Source organism: Excalfactoria chinensis, chromosome 1, assembly GCF_039878825.1.
Source record: "Excalfactoria chinensis isolate bCotChi1 chromosome 1, bCotChi1.hap2, whole genome shotgun sequence".
NCBI lineage: Eukaryota > Metazoa > Chordata > Aves > Galliformes > Phasianidae > Excalfactoria > Excalfactoria chinensis.
This window is the reverse complement of record NC_092825.1, coordinates 169,593,883-169,614,887: the sequence shown is the minus strand read 5'-3', so window position 1 is coordinate 169,614,887 and position 21,005 is coordinate 169,593,883. Positions and strand designations below refer to the sequence as shown.

The following is a 21,005-nucleotide window of genomic DNA, read 5'->3' as shown; positions in this document are numbered from 1 at the left end:
GACAGCGGATTGGCTGTCGCTGCTCCACAGCTGGTCCTGCCCTCCTTCCCGCCCATCCGGGCGCAGCGGGCTCGGCTGCGGGGCGATGGGCGGCGTGCGATGGGCTTTTCCCTGCGCCGCCTGGCGACCCCGCCGCGACGAGTGGCTGCTGGCAGCGCGGCTGGTGCAGCCCGAGGAGAAGGAGCGCATCGGCCGCTTTGTCTATGCTCGCGATGCCAAAGCCGCCTTGGTACACACACGGGAGGGCACGGTGGAAGGGCTGAGCGGCTCCCTCAGGGCTGGGCGCGCAGGGCCGCGCTGCTGCAACGTAACGGCCGTCCGTGCTGTGAGCGCGTCCGGCGTTACGGCGTGAAGTGAGGAACCGACTTACGTGTGAGGTTATGCGTGAGGGCAGCAGGGCGGCGTGTAGGAGAATAAAGCTGTTAGGATCTTGAGGCTTCCGCGTGATGCGTTCAGGGTTTAAATCCTACAGAGCACTGCAATAGCAGCGGATCTTTGCTGATTTGTCTGTAAGAGGTTACCCAGCGTTTCATGAAGTGCCTGAGTCACTGGATGACTGTTCATAAAAGAAAGCTATAGAGAGTTTTGCTGTGTAAAAACAGTATAATATAAGGAGTATTCATCAGTATGGCAAAGTATCTGAAGTAAATATGATAGAGAAGGACCAATTTTTTGACAGCCTTTAAGGCTTAGTCTGCTTTTTGTGGACCCTGTCAGTCTCTGTGCTGATATTGAGATGGGTGTTGCACACCCAGCTCTGGTGAAAAGCTTTTGGGTTTTGGCTAAATTTACTTGACGAGGGCTTTTATGAAGGGGAAAACCTAAACTATCTGTCACAAACACTCGCTTTCACTTAGCAGTAATGAAAGCACACTGTTTTTAGGCAGGTGGTGTTTTAGCAGCTTCAGTTATGTTGTACATCACATAATAGTTCTGTCTGATTCCATTTTATTTCATAGGCCGGTCGCCTGCTGATGCGGAAATTAATTGCAGAAAAGCTGTGCATACCTTGGAATGAAATACTCTTGCAAAGGACATCAAAAGGAAAACCTTTCCTGGCAAACAACATATTCACTGTGTGTTCAAATTATAACTTCAATGTCTCTCATCAAGGAGATTATGCAGTTCTTGCAGCTGAGCCTGAACTTCAAGTTGGCATTGATGTAATGAAGACTAATTTACCAGGTAATGCGTTACTGTGACCAAGGCAGATTCTGTAATGCTTAAGTGCTGAAGACATCAAAGTGTCCCAAATAATCAATCTGTGTCCTAGCAATTTAGTGTTATCAGAAGAGTGTGTGCGTGTATTGTGTATTTGTTTGTTGTTTTTTTTTTTTTTTTCTTTCTTTTAAAATAATTATTACACACACTTTTTACTGCTTGCTTAAGTTTTCCTGTTACACCAAATGGGCATATATTTCCAGTTTAGAAACCAGAATCCTGGAAGAATAAGATCATGAATCCTGCTGTGGTGCTGACAGGATTTTTTAAGCTGCATGTATTTTAACTGCAGGTTCGCTGACCAATTAGGGAGGTAGAAGCAAGGACAGCTTTCGGTGTTGGGGCAGTGGGATGCAATTCTCTGAGACCTTAACAGCCTGTGGCTTGGCATGTTATTTCCCATTCACATAAATGTGGGCATTGTATGCATCAGCACTGGGCCCAGGAATGTAGCAAACTGGTATGTTTGCTATGTGTGTGCAGTAATCTTCAGCAAGAGGGAATCAACAGAGTGTGTTAGAGGTATATCCGGCAAGGAGCTACACTTAAAAAACATCAGCTGTTGGCTTATTTACTTGTATGAAGCTTAAAGCGAGCATGACTTTGTGAACTTCAGGACCAAAAGCATGAACTGGAATTGTAGTGAAGGGTATTTTTAAGTGCACTTTTATGAAGGTCATTTTATTCGCAAATGCTTAGTGATGAAGAGAAGGAAGTATACTGAGATTTAGGATACACTGGTATTTTTTAGACTTCGAGAATCTTTGTCAAACAGCTAAGTTTTTAAAAATCTCTTTATAATCTTGAGTTTGTCCAGCACATCATGCTACAAAATATTTTAATGTAGTAATGTAGTAAGAAAAAAATTCAAACCCTAACCGCGTCTTTCTGAATGCAGTACGCTTTTTTGTTGATTATTGTCAGCATTACATTTTTGGAATGGTACGTTTAGTGAATATGCACAGAAACTTTACTGCAGTTCAAAGCGAAATTATCTGACTCAATTCCTTGCGCTTACAAACTGACAAAAAATGGTGGTCATCAGGTAATGCTGTCACAGGAGTAGGAAGGCTCCATTACCATGCTGGAGTGTGTTTCCCCACTATAGCCTGTGGAGGACCCCACACCAGAGCAGATGGATATTTCTTGCTAGAAACTGTAGGCTGTTGGTAAGGCCGTGTCTGTACACATACACCTCTGAAGGGACTGGAATAATGCTGGGCCCAAATTATGCTTGAGTACAGCGCTTTTGTCATGGCTTTCCCAGGCAAAACGAAACAAAGCGATGAACAGCGCAGCAAACTGCAGGTGCTGAGTGTAGCCATTAACAAGTCCCAAAATTTGATGTACAGCAAGAGCAGGAACATGCCATGGAGCAAGTAGGCGCATGTAGGAAACAAGAAAGTCAGTGGTGTAGCCAGCAACAGGAACTGAGTTGAACAGATATTAAAACAGATATTAATTCCATTTAGCACTCTCCAATCAATTATATTTTGACCTTGAACCGGTAGGCCCCAGACAGTGAAAAAAAGACAATGATAAGTTGACAGTGGTTGGCAGCTGTGCCCTGATCCACCACCTCGCCTCCACCTCCTACCCCTGTCTGAGATAGGAAAGATACTCAGAAGGTGTCTGAATACTGCATTTACTTCATAACTTCTTCACTATCAAGAGAGGCTCCTGCCAGCATTTCCTAGTATTGCTGATGGCAGTGATCCTGAGCTCCTGCAATAGAGCACATGGTTCCACATCATAGTGAACAGCTGCAGTCAGCAGCTGTGTGGATTTGGGAGCACCAGCTGCTGTGACAAAACAGCAGAGATCTGATACAGACTGTCTTCAGTGTTTTTGCCTATAAAGAGGAAAATAATGGTTATTCTGGAGATGCTAGTAATTCCAAAGACTTCAGTGATGAAATTCAATTGACATTTTTGTAATGAAGTCATACTGAAAAATTACGTATCTGGATGGCCTGTCCAAAACAAAGCTAGTGACAGATGCAGGCTGATGTGATTCCTGAATGTGCGTACTTTCTAATGCTACTTTACCCATCTCAGTGCTTTCACAGAGATCTAGATATATGTTAACAGAAAATGGTGCTATTGGGGAAGTCATTGTATCCACGGTCATGGATTCATGGTGACAAACTTCCGAGTGTATAGAGGAGTATGAAGCACATCCTTCCAAGATTGCTGCTTTCATTTCCAGTTTCTGACGTTCTGTAGTTAGCACAGTCTTCAGAAGTAATTCAGCTGTCAACATCTTGTCTGGAGCACATATGTCCTATCTTATGGTAGTGAAAGGAAGGAACTTCTATGCTTGTCATTATATGCAAGAAGTGACTGTCAGGAGTGTGTCAGTGCCTGGCCCTGTTATGCAATTTTACATAAGTTGCTTGTGAATTAAGTTGAAAAATACATAAAAGTTTGGTAGATTATAGGTTTTGGTTTTTTCTTGTTGGGTTTATAATAAATGTCTTTGGAAAAGATATAGTAATGCGTATTTAATAGTACTGTGTGGTGGGGAAGCAAGCCAGTGAATAAGCAACATTAAGGATAGAATTTGTAATTGTAGTCTCTGTATTATGAACTAATGCTAGCAGTTTTTCTCACCTGGATACTTTCTGAGAAGGTTCCTGGTAATTCTGAGAAGACAAGATCTGCTTTTCTTACAGCGCTGTGATTATAGGATACCTTTGACTTCACTGGTGATGTTTTGTCCTGTGGTTCCACTGGGTGGTGCTGTTGTTCTGCGGTTATGAAGCACGTTATATTTCTGAGCATAACTACTTGCGTAGATTGGATGTAAGCTCTGGAGCAGCAACAAAGACAAAGATTTCCATACGTTCAAAGTACATTACAGTATTTTTCTCTAAATATGCTTGTTTAAGGGCAGAACACTCCATCCTCTGATATTATCCTACAGAATCTGGAGGTCTCCAATATTCTATTTCTTATACTCCTTTGTTGTTCAACCAGTGAACAAAATATGCGTTTTAAATACACAAGAGAACATCACGCAACTGCAAGTCTGGAGAAATATGCTCAGTAACTGTGTGTTAGTATATACACATAATGAGCAGTGCACATAAACATCTTGTCTCCTCTTAATCTGTGCTGTTTATTTCTGTTTTATGATCAGTACTGAAGGTGCTTCTTTCAATTTTACTTTTTCTGTGTTATTAAAATCTGGAAAGTGAAACTACTTCTTAGGAGGTGAGGGCAGGCTGCACAAAAAACTGCTGCAAATAGAGACAGTTCTACACAAGTTCCACAGGTTTGCAACATTTTGTCATGGTTTGTACTTAGTTCAGATATTAAAGTTGATAACGTAGTGATAGCATAAGAGGAAGATTTCCTCTTTAGATATTGCATATTACAATTTCTTGAGGTGGTAAGTTTTTAATCCAGCAGGTTTTTGGAGTAGGTTTAAATCACAATTTAATTAACTTACTGATGAAGAAACACTAAGGTGAAAGATTGTTTTTCTTTAGATTATTTTAATATGAATGCTTAAATTGTTTGGTAAAATGCATACTGTGTTATAAATTAATTACTGGAAGCAACTGGATGCCATTTATACAGAGAGGTAATGAGGTAATGTGTGTGGAGGCATTTTAACCCTTTCAGCAAAGAAATGACTCTTTGTCAGAAATGTGGCAACAAGTGTTAGTTTGCTTTGGGTCATCTGCAGGTAAGTCATGTTTGGACTAACTTGGGAACTTGTAGTGCTTTCCTAATTCTGTTTTCCAAAGTTGGCAATAAGGATTTTTTTGAAATACAAATAAGGATTAAGACAGATTTGAGTGCTTTTGTCCTTCTCACAATACTTTAATTTACTGTGACTGAAGTTTGAATTGGTTTTGATTTTATTGTTTTTTCTTATAGCAATCAGCACCTAATCTTTCACTAGAATGGGCAATTGCCAAATTATTATCTAATTATTTGACTGTAAACATATAGAAGTGCTGTTTGTGATGAAGAAATTAAATAAGGAATTTGGTTAAATGCTTTTTTTTTTTTTTTAATTGGTTAAGGATGTCAGAATTTATACATAGGAAAATACTTCAATTTTAGATTTATAACAGCACTGAAATAGCTGGCTCATGTCCTTATTGAACTAACACACTGCAGTGGTCTTATCCCTGTTGATGAGTGAACAGAGGAATTTCTTTGTTCTTGTTCTGTTTGAAAATGGGGAAAAACGGCCATCTGAAACATACTAATAAATATCATTACACAGCAATTTTATTTTTCTATTATTTTTATTTTTATTTAAATTCCTAACACTGTTTTAACCTGGAATTACATCATGTTTGTACAAACACTCCAGTGACTGATTAAGCACTCACACTTGATAAATGGTAAAGGCAATCTCTGACTGAATCTGTGAGGGTAAATTGCTTTTTCTTAAAATTTCACCAGTCTTTTATGATATTTTTTTTTATGCCAACATAAAACTGTTTTCATTAAAAAAGGAAATGGTATCAAAGTGTAGAACAGTGACAGTACATTTCTGGAAGATAGATATGTGTTTTTGCTACACTGCAGCACATCCCCATCTCCTTCTTACTTCCTGTCTTGTATAACTTACTGGCTGGATAAGAGACAGTTCCTAAGGTGTCTGGTGTGGTCTCATGCATATGTTGATAAGAGGGAGGGGTACTGCAGCACAGCTGACTGCTCTCTCTTCTCTGTGGGAGGACCAAACAGAAACACATGCTGTTTTTTAACTGTCAAATAAGCCAAGACAGTCTTTTGACTCTTGGTAGTTGTCCTTATAACTTTAATCTAATGTCTATTCTTACATGGTTACTTTCACTATTGTATAGTATAAACTGATTCCCAAATTTAAAATAATAACGCTTACTGATTTTGAAGGAGGGAGAGGGCAAAGGAGAACCATATGTACAGAAATGAGGATGTTCTAAGTGTGAAAAATTATAGTGCTCTCTATTAGGGACGTTATAGAATGTTTATTCCATCTGCCTTAGAGATTCCTATTCTAAGACAGACTTCTGTGCTGCATCCTAGTGTTTGCAGTCAGAAGGCTTTGGTAGTGTTACAACAGTGTAACACTATGACTCGTCAGAAAAATGTGATTTTTATATCTGGGTGCCTTTGTGCTAATAACTTGTTGAGGTTTTTCTTGTGTGGTTTGCTGGTTTTTGTTTTCTTGGTTTTTTTGGTTGTTGTTTTTTTGGGTTTGTTTTGTTGTGTTTTTTGTTTTGAGTTGGTTTTTTTATTTGTTTTTTGAGGCAAAACTCAATTGAAACATGTAATAGAATCACAGAATGGCCTGGGTTGGAAAGGACCACAATTATCATCCAGTTTCAACCCCCCTGCTGTGTGCAGGGTTGCCAACCAGCAGACCAGGCTGCCCAGAGCCACATCCAGCCTGGCCTTGAATGCCTCCAGGGATGGGGCATCCACAGCTTCCTTGGCAACCTATTTCAGTATGTCACCACCCTCTGTGTGAAAAACGTCCTCGAGTCATGTTCTTAAATGTCTCTGACCTTTAAAGAGGTGTAAGCATGTTTCACTCATTGCTTATGTTTTCACATCTGTAGTTGTGTTCTTACAACCATACTGCCTTGATAAAAGATTTGGGGATTTCAGGTTTAATTTTGTCATGATGCATCATAATCTCCTCAGTGATCAAAGGAATCAGAGTTCCTGCTATTTTGACAAAACATGATTATTCTTTTAACTGTTCAATACCTGCCGTAATGAAAATAATACCTTTTTTCATGGTATAATTTACAATTTTTGCTGGGGTACTGGGGCTGCTTCAAGCTCTACTCAGTGTGGCTGTGTATCTGTATCTGTTAAACAGATAAAACGCACAACCATTAATGTAGACAAGAAAGGATTTTTGTTATTGCTTATTGTCTTAACTGCTTTAAATGATAGTTACGAATAAGTACATTCTATTAAATGAACTTGTAATTTATGAAGTATCCTTATTAATAAGACCCTGTTTATTTTAACCACTTTCCTTTTCTCTTCTCAAGAAGCAAGTTAAAAGCAGACAGGATATATCTGTTGCAGTCCATAAACAACCTGTCTCTGAACTGATAAGGAATCAGATGTGATGTATCCATATAAATGAAATTTTACTTTTTGTTTTGTTTTGGTTTGGTTTGGTTTTTTTTGTTTGTTTGTTTTTTTCTGGGCTGTAGCCATATTGAAATGACTATTGCTCCTGTCCAGTTCTGGGGGTAGAGCTATCAAATCAATTATAGTTCCTTGTTTTCTTTGGTTGACTATCAGGATAGCTTGCTAGAAGTTTAATCACTGCTGGGTCCAAAAGAGTTACTGCAGTTGAACCTGTGGCAGTTTTGCTAATGCTATGAGGACTTAAAGATCCTGGGTGCAGAGGAAAATAATATGCATTATTGAATTATGTTGTTTCTTTACCATATTGCCATCTTTATAGTTTGGGAAAGGTTGAGTGAATCAAAGGAGGCAACTTCAATTTTTTGGCATTTTAAGGCTAGTGCTTATCATTGGTTGTAAGACAAGAATACGTATTAAATATATGTATCATTGAGAGAATCTCCAGAAAATGACAGGAAGGTAGAGAGGTCACAGAATGCCAATCCAATTTCCAGTGAACACTAAAGCTGTGTGAGCTAATAGATTTAAAAACCATGCCCTGTTAATTTTCTGTCTGGCTCTTCTAAATTAGTCATTTATCTAGATAATTATTTGTCCTCTGTTCTCAGTTTCTAAATGTTTGTATAAGGCTTAGATTGTATTAATAAACATCTTGGGCATCTGTTACAGAGGTAATGTTTTCTCTGTATCATTTTCCTTTGGTCTCCTTCAGAGATCACAGAATTGCAGGGGTTGGAAGGGATCTCAAGAGATCAAGTCCTGTTCTACACCAAAGGCTTGGAAGCTCAAGAGCCTGAATACATGCTCGTTCTATACAGTTCATTTGCATGCAGGATTTATAGCCATGCTGTGTTTTACACCAAACGGTTTGATCCGTTGATTCTTCAGTTGCTCATTTTGCTGTCTAGTGTGTTTCTCATTGTCTCTAGGCCCACTTGCTATCTGAAAGTGAATGTATATGTACTGATTAGATATTAGTTTCTGATCCTTGGGGTTTGGACTCAGTGATCTCTGGAGGTCTGTTCCATTCCCTACAATTCTGTGATCACTGGCCTGCTTGTTTCATGCAATTCAAGGAAGGTAAGATTCTGTTTTTATTCTCTTTTTCTAGAGATTGGCTGATCAGTAAGCTAATAATAGTAGCTTTAGCTATCAATTATAATTAGTTTGGCTATAGAACACAATATAAGCTACTTTGTGTCTGACCAAAACAATTTGAAGATTGTTGAAGTACTGTACTGAGGACATTTGGACACTTGTTCCTCTCTGTATTCTTGAGCATGGTTTTACAAACATCAGGTACAGCAGGAGAGTTACTGCCCTTGCTAAGTGAATATTGTATTACCAAGCTCTTTTAGGGCTGACCTTGTGTTTGTGGCAGTGTAAACTTAAACTAGTCTGAAGATTTCTGTATTGGTAAATTCTGAAGGTTTCTGTATTGGTATATACTGCTGTCTGTGGGACTATTAATAGCATGCTGTATATAGATCTTGATTTTAGTGGCTTGTTATTTTCCTATAAAGGCAATTTGCTTCACTTTATTTTTAGCCAGTTAAAAAATGGAGAAAGATAGCCCTGTATTTATCTACTATTTCTGAAACATTTTCTCAAACAGGGCTAATTCTTACCTCTCTCTCTCCTACATCTTTTAAAAATCAATCATTTATATGTGGTCTGAATTTTTACTGTCTGACAGGGAAGATGCAGATTTTTGGCCTAATATTCACAAAACAAATGAAGAAACCCGGTTGTCATTTAAGTTGAATAGATTCTCTATGATATATTTATGTATTTCAATGTAAATAGTTTGTGCAAAGCAAAACAAAAAAGCATATATAGATGTGCGCAACCATTTACTTTCCAGATCTGATACTGGACTATTCCAGCATCACTTAGTACTTTGTTCTCACTCTTTTTTAGAAATTGTCAGGGTATCAGGTATTTTTAATCTAATACAGTACTTAATTTATTTTTTTTTATTATTATTATTATTTTTTTTAATATGTAGGAGACAGATTTTGAAAGATTAGTCAGATTATACTTCTATGGATGTAATATTCTTTAAATTTTATTAGCAGAGTATAATAGAGTAATTGCATCATTAACATTGCAAGAGATATCTTAAGATCATCAAATTCCCTTTCCCAAACAGGACACGGGAGAAAAACAAGATTTAAAAGGTTGGGGGTCAAGGTAAGGGTGGGGAGATCACTCACCATTCACTGTCATGAGCAAAATAGAGTTGGCATGAGGAAGATTAACATAATTTATTGCCTATCAATGTTAGAGTAAGATGGTGAGAAAGACAAAAATAAAGAACTCTTGTCTTCTGACCCTTCTGAGTTTCAGCTTCACTACAACTCTTCTACCTCTTCCCCTGTCTTGAGCAGTGCAGGGATGTAGGGGTTGTGGTCAATCTCTAACACTTTGTCTGGTGCTACTTTCTCCTCACACTAATGCCCTGCTCTGGATGGGGCCCCTCCATGGGATATAGCCATTCATAGAATCACAAGAATCATAGAATTGCCCAGGTCAGAAAAGACCTTGAAGGGTTTGGAGTGCTTTTTAATACAGTCATCTAATCATATATATATAATCACATATATATATATATGTATGTATGTATAAAAGACATTTTAAACTCAGCAAGATTAAAGATCTTTCTCCAAATTGAAGAATTGCTTAGTTTATTTTTCATTGTTTCAGGGAAGTTGGAGTGTCTAATAGATGTACAGCATCCTTGACATTGTGGTTGCTTTTCTTTATTGGTATCTCCTTTTTCTCCTGAAAAGAATGTTATTTCTGTCCTCAGATTGTTGTGGATCATTCCTTTAACTGCAGCAATTTCCATCATTATTTCCATGTTGAGAAGTTTTTTCACTGTGGTCTATAAAGGAAATTGAAGGCATCTCTGAAATATCAGTACCATGTATTAGATTATGTGTACAGTATGTCAGATTCCATTTTGCAGTATGACCTGGAAAGGAAATTGTCAGGAAACCTAACCTGAGTCTGTGCTTCAGTGTGACTCCAAATATTGCTGCAGCCAGTATCTGTTTTTATACAGTGCTTATATACACGTAGAAGACAACCACTTTATGAAAAAGGTTTAATAATCATTGCACTCTGGGCTTGCCCATCCAACCCATGCATCAGCTGATTGTTTATAAGGATTGTATCAAAGGTCTTACCTAAGTCCAGGAAGACAATATCCACTGTTCTCCTCATTCTGGTCGTGCTATTGTAGAATCTTATCTAGTTGATCAAGCATGACTTCCTCCTTATAAATCCATGCTCGTGACTATTCCTGATGATTTTCTTGCTATTCCTGTGCCTGGAAATGGTTTACTGTTCTGTCATGTTCCCAGGGTGAGAGGTGGGGCTGACTGGCCTGTAGTTCCCCAAGTCCTCTTTCATGTCTATTGAAGATGGGGGGTGATGTTTGCATTTCTCCAGTCTTCGGGCACATCTCCCAGTTGCTACAGTCCCTCTAGAATAATTAAGAGCAGCCTTGCAATGAGGGAGGTGAGATTAGTTTGCATTAAACACGACTAGTATTTCCCTTTAACAAGAACATTGCATAAGCTACAAAAAACATTGTCTCAATGTGTGGAAATTTCTCTATCCTGATTTTGGTTATCCCAACTAAAGAAAATAGATTGCTTTGTGCCATTGTCTGCTTAGCCAGCTGTAAGCCCTATTGGACAGATTGCACGGTATACTGGTTAATCATACAGGTTGTGGGTGTTTAGTGAAGTGTGTAATGATGTCCATAGCTTCCAGTGCATTGTAGAAATGCCATTGGTCAATAGAGCCACACAATCTGTAACATCTCTTGCAAAATAAATTAGGACTACAGGGGAGTATTGGTGTAGTCCCTGAAAAGCTGTGACGGCAGTACACAGCTGTGCTGATTTTGGTGGAGGCTTAAATTTAATCCAGGGATTTGAGGGTTTTTTTGTTTGTTTGTTTTGTTGTGTTTTTGTTGTTGTTTTTGTTTGTTTGTCTGTATGTGCTTGACAGTGTTTCATATCCCACTGTCCAATGACAGAAGGCAGAATAGCCTGATGAATTCTGACAAGCAGCATGCTGTTTTTAAAATGTTGCTACATCAAGCTGTCAAATACTAAAAATTTTATGTACTGCTTTTATAGCTGGATATAGTTTTTTTAATATATGATCTCCACTGGTCCAATACTGTCTGAAAATATGGAATGTATTTGACTCTCATATCAGATTTTTATGTAACAATTTCGCCATAGGAATGATTTCTTTAATACTGTGTTCTGAGCTGTCAGCAGCATCTGCTCATTGCTTTGAAGCTATGTAAATTCAGATTGCAGAGCAGCATGTGTTCATATTTCTTTTCTTATGAGTGAGCTTTTCTTCAGAGCAATAAAGTAATTCATTTGCTTATCATTACTGCTCTATTAAAATTCCCGTAAATATTTTTTTCAAATCTGTAGGTAGTAGCTCAATTCCGAATTTCTTTCATATCATGAAGCGACAGTTTACCGAGACAGAGTGGCATGTAATCAAGTCTATGAATAATGAGTGGATGCAGCTGGATATGTTTCATCGACACTGGGTAATACATTTATTTCCTATTTAAAAACTACAATACTACTACCTGTAAACTGTTAGTATGTTTTGTTAATTACGAGAAAACTATATAGTTCTATAGTTTCATGAAAATATAGAGATTATCTATTTAACGTCAGACTATCTCTAAGAAACATAATACAGTTGATATTTCTGGAAGGATTTATAACTAGCATTAAACACGTACTGAGAACATGCTAAATGATTCATATCTGGATGTTAATTTTTACACAGTGAGAAAACTAATAATGATGCTGGTAACCTTTTTCTTTTGATAACTGTGTCTTGTCTACCATCATATTAACAGGTATAAGCCTTTAATTTATTTGACCTACCAGTGTCTGCTTATAAATAATGTTTATAAAGAAGGTAAATTGAAACAGCCAGTATGCACAGGGAGTGTTCTTAAAATGGTGCTATGTCTTTTAGGCCCTAAAAGAAAGCTTCTTGAAGGCTATTGGAGTTGGGATTGGTTTTAACTTGCAAAGAATTGAATTTAATGTGTCCCCATTGCAAATGGAAATAGGGAAGATGTATAATGAGACCCAGATGCTGTTGGATGGAGAAAAAGAAGAAGAGTGGATTTTTGAGGTAAGAAATCTTCAATTTTTATTTTTAATCTTATTGCTTTTATTTTTTTTAATTTTTTTTATTTTTTATTATTATTATTTATTTTTTTTTGCAACTTCACACCTTTATTCTGTAGAACTACATTGGAAAGATATAGATTAACACATAGGGTGTAAATCACTGGCATGTAAAATCCTTTTTTTCAGTCACAAAATGCTCCTACAAAGTACATTCATTGTAATGGCATTTTAGTTCTCCTGTTCCTGGAATATCATTCTGGCACTCGAGGATATTCATCCAAGGCCATGAAGGAAGTTCAGTGAGGTGTATTCAGACCTGACTTGTGAATAGTATAAAAAAATCTGAAATTCTTCCAAACCTGGATACTCAGTGATTCTGTGATCAGTTGGCTGAGAACGAGACTGGTGATAACTAATTCCATTGGTTAGCATTTATATTACATCTTTGAAATGATTGTGTTGTCTTCAACTCTTTTGTTGTGTTTTTGTTGGGTTGTTTTTTTGTTGTTGCTTTTTTCCCCCTTCACCTTCTTGAATGAGGAAGCTGTGCATTTATGAAGGTTTGAAGAGGTACTCACTGGTTGCTGTGTATTGGAATGGGCAGATGCAAAAAACAATTGCCTTTACTTCATTGGAACATACTTTTTGAGCTCAGTCTTCTGAGTGTTGGGTTTTGTCTTTGTTAACATGTTTGGTTCTATTTTACTTGTTTTTTTTTCCTCCTTGAAAGTTATTGAGACTTGACACTAAAACATCTGTGGGAGTGACCAGTGGCCATCTAATGGGTGGGGAGAAAAAGAACTGATGCTATCATCTCACAATATTTAACCAGCTAAAAAAAGAAAGAAATCATAAGCCCTCCAGAAACACTTTTAATCTGTCACTGAAAGGGAAAAGAGGAAAAAACGTGACTTTAAAGTTGTCTAGAAAGGGGCTTTTGTTCCCATTTGTCCCTGTCTTCATCTTCTGTAAGGTTGTGCAGCACGTCTGTAGCTGACTGGAAGTTCAAAGAATGTATGCTTTATAGTTCTATTTGAGAAAATAGTTGTGTGCTTTCTCTTTGAGTGATCGGCTTGCAGTATGTGCGAAACCTTACATTTTGCAAATACCTGTATTGTTGGACATGACTGTTCTGGTAGAGCTTGTCTGAATGACCAATATCTGGTGTATGCTTGTTTTACCTGGCATACACAGTACGTGTGGTATGCATGTAGTGAATAAAAAAAATTAAATACAGCGTAAGTTAACATTTAACCTGTAAGCTGTAACATTTAACCTGTTCAGAGTTCATTCCTTTCAGCATCTCTGGTCACACTTGGGTTTCTGCTATTTTAAAATCTGCCCATGTTAAATCAATCCTCATACTAATATTCCCATGGTCTCCAGGATTTGAGCATGTCATGAAATCCTATAGTGGGAATTACAGACTAGCAAGAAATATCCTAGGACAGATTGTGACAAATCTTGTAATATGACTGTTTTCTGCCTTAATGCTAACTGTACCATTGTCACAGAAGCTTTTATCTCTTTTGATTAACTTCTGAAGCTCCAAACTTTGATCCTTGAAGGCATGCTGGTGGTTGATTGATTAAAATAGCCCAGAGATGATGATGTAGATAGCTGCTTGTAGTACTTAAATGTTTTATAATATTATATTTTTCTTTGTACCTCATTAATACTTCCAGAAGCTTAATTTATTTTTTTTCTGAGAAAAGCCTCCTCTTCCATGCTTGCTCACTACTTCCCAAGAGCATGGCCTTATAACTATGCAGATTGTATTATCTCAAAGACAGGATTTATTATGAGATTTCATTTAAAATACTAGCTCTGCTGGGTGTAATTTCATTTAAATATCGACATTAATTAAAATGAAATGAAATGGAAAAAGACCACCGGAACAGTTCTTCAGTTATATGTCTCCAGACTAAAATTAAGAATCACTATAGTTTTAAAAGAAACTTGTGAGAAGACAAAATGTTGTACTGTATAGTTGGAATAATACAAGTGGATAGCTGTAATTACAGAGTAATGGATAGCCAGAGAATATCTAAGGAAAGACTTGCCAGTACTGAGGCTTTCAGTTGAGATGAATGCTCACCAATGTTGAGGCTCACCACAAAAACTCCACAAAAGAACAATCTCCAGAAAGAGATGCTACCTCAGTGATGGTCCGCCCTTAAATGGGATCTAGAAGAGGTGGAGTCAAGCTCCACCCCTTCCAGGAGCACAGCTGAATTACCTTCACCTGTGCTCCTGCAGCTGACTTGTCGCTTGCCTCATGGTTAATCAGAGGTTCAGGCTGTGATCAACAGTTTCCCTTACATGTACCCATTTTCTTACTTAAGGAATGCTTAATTCTGTGTGATCACTTGGCCTCGAGCCAAACTCTCGAAATAACTTTGGTAACTGCAGGCACTAATTTTGAGAAATCTGCGGGAGTCATCTGGGAGAGATCACTGGGAATTACCTTTAAGACTCCTATTATTGATACAGTGTTTTCCTTGTGTTCTCTTTTGTGCCGAGTTTACTTGAGGGGACTTTTTCTGTCTGGTAGAAAGTTCACTTTTACTTCTCAGATCTGTATGGTAGGAGATGGATCAAAAGCACAAATAATTGACTGTGTGATTTGGTAGCAAATACTTGCTTGGTTTGCCTGCATACAAACACGATTCTTCGAAAGTAAGATTACCTGGATTAATTTGAAGCATATTGAGTAACTGTTGTTAGTGTGCAATGGTAATGGAGTCTTTTACCCTCAAAAAGAGGAGTTTGTTCTGTTGTATTTTGAGGAAAAAAATAGGAATTAAAGCTTGTTTCCAAGGTTAGCTAATCCACCTGGATTCATACAGCAATCAGTTCTGCTGCCTGTGAAGGTACAGTTTACTCATAAGTTGTCTGTTTTAATGAATCCATACTGATCTGAATCCCAGGCACGTCATTCTGATGAGCCTTTGAAATGAGGTAATTATAAGTCTCATTGTGCCTTTAGTTGGTTCAGAGAAAAACAAGTTTTGATCCATTATATGTCCTTTGTTTTATAGACAAGAATCTTAACAAAAGCAGAGGAATTTCTGTACTGTTTGTTTTGTTTCCAGTGCTGCTTCTGCTTTCATTTAGTCATCCATATTCATGTAAGAAATTGGATTTAATTGATAAGGTTGTGTACAGATATCTCCAAATGAATATGAAACAGATTGATACGCTGTTTTTTAAGTATCTCTATGCTGCATTAACTTCACACTGTAAGGATTTTGCTGGCCATTAGCAAGAGCCATGAAAGATTTGTTTGTTTGGGGTTTACGTTTCTCTGAAGCAATGAAGATAAAATACAGGCCATAGTTTGTTACATTTTATTAGAGAATGCTGAAAACTGTTTTTTGACCTCTAATGCACTGGGGGTAGACGAAGTAAATGGGAGGAAACCCTCTAAATTAATTATTCATTGAGAGCACTTTCTGCAGGTGAACAGACCCCCTTATCTAAGGAGTCACTTCCAGTTAAGTGCAGCTTAGAACTGAAAGAAAATGGTTTGGTTAACTACCTATAAGAGACTTTACATGATGTGTGTTTATAATTGCGTCATTAAGAAGTAAAATATCAATTAGTGTCAGAAAAACAAACTTCGGTGCATTTTACTGAGAGCTATAACAATTGCTTTCAGTCATTTGACAACAGATGTAGGCTGCTGTGTGCAGTCTCATCAGTCCTTAGACTTTTGGACAGGCTAAGAATAAAAAGAGGGCAGGGAGGAGGTAAAGTGATTAAAAAGTGTACATGGTCATTTTTCTTCAAGACAAGCACAGAACATTGCCACCCTGGAACTCTCCCAATTGTTTGCCATTACTTCTGCTCCCACACCAGCACTTATTGGCCAAGGCACCCACATCTTTGACTGTAAAGTGCCCCATCCTTATGGTACTTCTGCATGTGAATAGAGCAGATACTGTCTTAACTGAGCTGGATTCAGAACATCGGTGCTGAGCATCTTGGTCCCTGTTTTATATCCAGTACTTATTGTGGAATCACAGAAGAGAGGACATAGTGATGTTTTCTTTCTGTAATTATACAGTATGTTTGTATTTCCCTTATAAATGGAAATGAGAGGTTCAGTCGTACCTCCCAGGAGGGTATCCACACAAGTAGATGATTTTCAGGTTAACAGTAGCATCTAGATAGTTTTGTTTTTACATTAAATTCTTCCAATTCTTGATTTTTGTTTTAGAAAGTTTGTACAGTTCAGGTATGGAAAATTTTTGATAAAGAAACAAGGAAAACATTTTCCCCTTTATTAGAAACAAAACAAAAGCAGGATTATGACTTGACTATAAAATCAGCATTAGAAACCATACATAAAAGCAGTTTCTTTTGAAGTGAATTGCCTATGATGAATTCTTAGCTGTTATGTGGTGTGGGGAACTTTAAAATAAAATTGTTAAATATAAGTTATATTAAAATATTATTGATAGTGTCAAATAATAGTTATTATTATTAAAGCATTATAATTAAAGTATTATTATAAATTATATGTGTGTATGTACATATATGTATATATATGTATTTATATATGCATAAACTAAAATACATATATTAGAATATATTTTTGTGGAAAACTATTTCCACAGAGTAGTTTTCAGAGTACTCTGTCAGCAATTTGAAGTTGTAAGCTGTGGACTTGCATGATGTCCACAGCCAAGAGCAAGAAGGTCATTACTTGAAGTTTACATGTGTGTTCTTGGTCTTTAGAATGTCCTCCAGAGAAAGTACATAGTTAATCTCATTTGAAAACAAAGAGTTAAAATAAGGCTGTATGGCTTGTGACTTAGAAAGGTACGACATAGGAAGACTAAGGTCACAGACTGGTGTATAAATGTCTAGAAATGGGTGAGATGGTGCTCACCTATAGCAACCAGTTCATCTCTGCTAACTGTATCTGCATCCTTGAGGTTTTCAGCAAACTTTCTAAGAAGGGCTATTGCTGTCTGAATGTCATTATTCTAAAGTAATTTAAATGGTGCTTTTGTATAGTTCTGAGCCATATTTTAACTATGTGCATAGTCTCTGCTGGAAACAGGGTGAAGAAAAAACGTTTACATTGCTGTTTTTCATCTTTACTAGGAAACACGGTTAGATGACTATCATCACATTGCAGTGGCTCTTGGGAAACCGGAGGGATTTGGACAGCAACATACTGATGTAAGAAATTACAATGTGTTTGCACATCTTGGTGTCTTGGTAACTAGTTACTTGAACATAAGCTTAGCATGATGCTTTAGCTGAAATAAGGCCTCACCTCAGATGTAGGGCCAAGGACAGCTTATCTTAACTGCAGTGTTAGACTGTTGGAGGACTGTTACAGTTAGTCTATTCGTGCCTATTTCAGGAACAAGCTGGGAAGGAGAAATGGTTTCAGAAGACAGCAGCTGATAATGTTAAATCTAAAATGTATGTGCTACAGCATTCACTGTGTTTATTCAAGAGACGATTCAGTGTTTTTTATTACAGCCTGCTAGGCTGAAGTCAGAAATACGGATTTTGTAGATGCAAACTAATCTGAACTTTTGAACTGTTGCACCACCTCCTGTTTTAATGGGAGGCTATCATTTCATGTATCTGAGAGCAGATCCAGCTCTCAAACATCATTAGAACAGTTCTTGAGACGGGCAAGAACAACAGATTGGGAAAACAGCAGCATCAGTCTTCATTCTTCATAGTCTTTTTATGAAGTGAGGCAACAGAGCTACTTAAAAGCTTTTCAGGAGTTTCTGTATAATTTAGCAAAGACCTGGGCCATTAAAATAGCAGTAGAAGTCAAATTTGAAGCAGATTGACAAGTCATAGCTAAAATAGCCAGAGAATCAGTAAAAGGAAAGTGTGGCTGTGGCATTTCAGTTGCTCCCAAGAAAGTGAATCTATTGTTGTCCGTTGTGTAGCTACCAAGACTGTACCAGGAACGACCAAAAAAATAGATGTTACTTGGATGAAAGTGGTTACAAAATCTGTGCCTGTGTTCACAGATAGCACTGTGAGGCAGATCTTTTAGCTTGTGTTGGTTAAATTCAAAAAACAGATGGAAGCTACATTTGTGGATGTACTCTGTCAAATGTTATTTAGGAAAAATACATGCATTCTGTTTGACAGTATGCTTATTATGCAAGTATACTACAGAATTCAGGATTAGTTGCTGACCGTTGCTATCACTGTCATGCACCTTAAAATAATCACAGAAGGAACAGATATGGTGTATAGTGAGATTTACAATGCAAAGTATTTGAATCAAGAAAAATCTCAAAGGCATACTTACTCAATAACTAAATTTATAAAGACCTAAATTTCATTAGCTCAGTCCATTGAAAATAGGAAATACTAAGTAGCACAAGTGGGCATTCTCTGACTCCTCAGCATGGAAATGAAGTGAAAATTTATGTGCGTTTGTGTTTCTTTTTCAGGACACTTTTTAACAGTAATATGGAGGAATAAATTTGGCCTTCTTATTTTATATGGAAACTGTAGAATGGATTCCGTCTGTTGTTAAATATGTTGAGGGGAAAGGGTGTTTTTCATCTTTGTTTAGAGAGATTGAATGTGTAGACATTATTTAGAAGAACAAGTTACAGCCTCTGTCATTCATGCAACTGTACTTTTTGCCCGCCTGGAATTACACTTGCAGATAGAATACAGCAGGCTATAAAGTAACATGTGCTCAGGAAAACAAGCCTATTTTTCTTTGAGGTGCAGTTTAACTAATGCAGAGACTGTGACACACTCATCTCCAATATCTGAGTTTGCATTTAATCTGAACTTAACAATGGGAATTGTGGCTTGATTATTACTGCTTTTGTCCCTAGGAGTTTCTGTGAGTAGACTGAGTGTGTGCACAGCCCCAGTGATGGCTGGTATTAAGAGGAGTCTGAGTAGACATTCCTCCACTGGAGTAAATCCTAATGCTATTGTCTCAAATAATCATGTCTGATGTAGTAATGTAGTAATGTAGTAGTTTGTTTTTTGCTTTTTCTGAGCTTAAACAGTTGTTCTATGGTGTTTATAGAATTCTCTGTCCCTAGTTCTCTGTTTTCTGAACTGAATCAAAGCAAACTTACTTTTTCTTTGCACCATGTTACATGCTTCTGTTAGTTGATGCATAGCCCAAATTGGCAATGGGGACACTGGTTTTAACTGGAATGTTTTCTTCCTTCAGAAAGCAAAATGTAGTTTTAACTTTACATGAGAGGCTGCAGGAAGAAAATGGAGACTTACTGATTCATGACAAATTTATATCTGTTTTCCTTAGGTGTGTTCCATGCTGTCTCATCGACCACAGTTTACATTATTGACTTTTGAAGATTTGGTTGCACCAGGAATTCCAATTACACCTGAGGATTCTGCATACTGGGATAACTTTAGTTCTAAGCAAGAGAGTCCAATGAAACAGAGTTCAAATTCAAGATGAGAATGCTTAAAAACAAAATATCATAGGAATACATGTGCATGTGTAAATAAGAATTGTTTTCTCATATTTTTTATATTTCCCTTTTCAAACCTGACATTTTCTGTCAGTATTTAAGAAGATGACATGTTTCCTTGCTGAAGGAATTCTAAGTGAAAAGTCTATGCTGACCACGTGAATTTTTGATTCTTGATTCTCTCGTGCTTTAGTAATTACTGTTGCTGGTAACAGGAAGCAGAGCTACAATAGTGTTGTCAATCAGTCAGCAAGAGCTTAACACATGGAGGTATGTTTGTGTGTTTTATGGTGGATTTAAATTATTATTTAATGTCACCTTTATCTTAAAAAAAAAAAAAAAAAAAAAAAAAAGCATAGTTTTTATACTCCAGTGAAATGAATAAAGCCAGAGAAATGGGTAAAAATCTTTTTGCTGCTATTATATGGTGCAAGTATTGTACGTGATTTGAGGTTTAGTTGTATAAAAGCAAGCTGATAATGTCTGAGTTGTGCTCTTGGAAATAAAACCATGTAAAATTGTTTTGACGTGGGAATTTAACATAAAAGTATTCCATATCCTTTTCACTTAAAACCTTAATTAAAACTTTTTGTATTTAATAGAAGTTTTCATTTTTGTACTTCCATTTTGTGTTGTTTTTTGGTTGGTTTTTTTTACACTAAGTCATAGACGTTTGCTAAACAGCAGATCTGTTTTCCCAGGCTTGCACTTACAGGTTCGCAATCTTAGAAACTAAGTCCTGTGGAGAAAACAAAACAAACAATTGCTTGTTTGTTTCTTTTTTCCTTTGTCTTTTTTTTTCTTTTTTTTTTTTTTTTTCTTTTTTCTTTTTTGTTTTCTTTAACAGATATTGTTACAGCACCTGAAGACAAAGTATTTTATTATGTTACAGTAAACTAAAATTTCTGGAGAAAATCTGTAGATCTGGAGTATAGTTTTAGAATATTTCATATTTTCCAAGATGAATTTGGTGTTGTGACATCACTCTCTCTTTTTTTTCTTTTCTTCTAAGT

At 37.0% G+C, this 21,005-nt stretch overlaps 1 protein-coding gene across 1 annotated transcript; it reads left to right on the top strand.

The window, feature by feature from the left end:
* The first annotated feature begins 51 nt into the window (after window positions 1-51).
* AASDHPPT (aminoadipate-semialdehyde dehydrogenase-phosphopantetheinyl transferase) lies at window positions 52-20,596 on the top strand. The gene is made up of 6 exons (XM_072349608.1): window positions 52-229; window positions 960-1,185; window positions 11,807-11,928; window positions 12,372-12,533; window positions 17,648-17,725; window positions 19,821-20,596. The coding sequence occupies exons 1-6, from the start codon at window positions 86-88 to the stop codon at window positions 19,977-19,979; spliced, it is 891 nt and encodes a 296-aa protein (XP_072205709.1). The 5' UTR covers window positions 52-85; the 3' UTR covers window positions 19,980-20,596.
* Window positions 20,597-21,005: the final 409 nt, after the last annotated feature.

Excerpts from the sequence above, each read along its gene's own strand:
- AASDHPPT (XM_072349608.1), top strand. The coding sequence starts at position 86 with ATGGGCGGCGTGCGATGGGCTTTTCCCTGCGCCGCCTGGCGACCCCGC. Across the intron at positions 230-959 it reads GCGATGCCAAAGCCGCCTTG|GCCGGTCGCCTGCTGATGCG; the intron begins GTACACACACGG and ends TTTATTTCATAG. Across the intron at positions 12,534-17,647 it reads AAGAAGAGTGGATTTTTGAG|GAAACACGGTTAGATGACTA; the intron begins GTAAGAAATCTT and ends CATCTTTACTAG.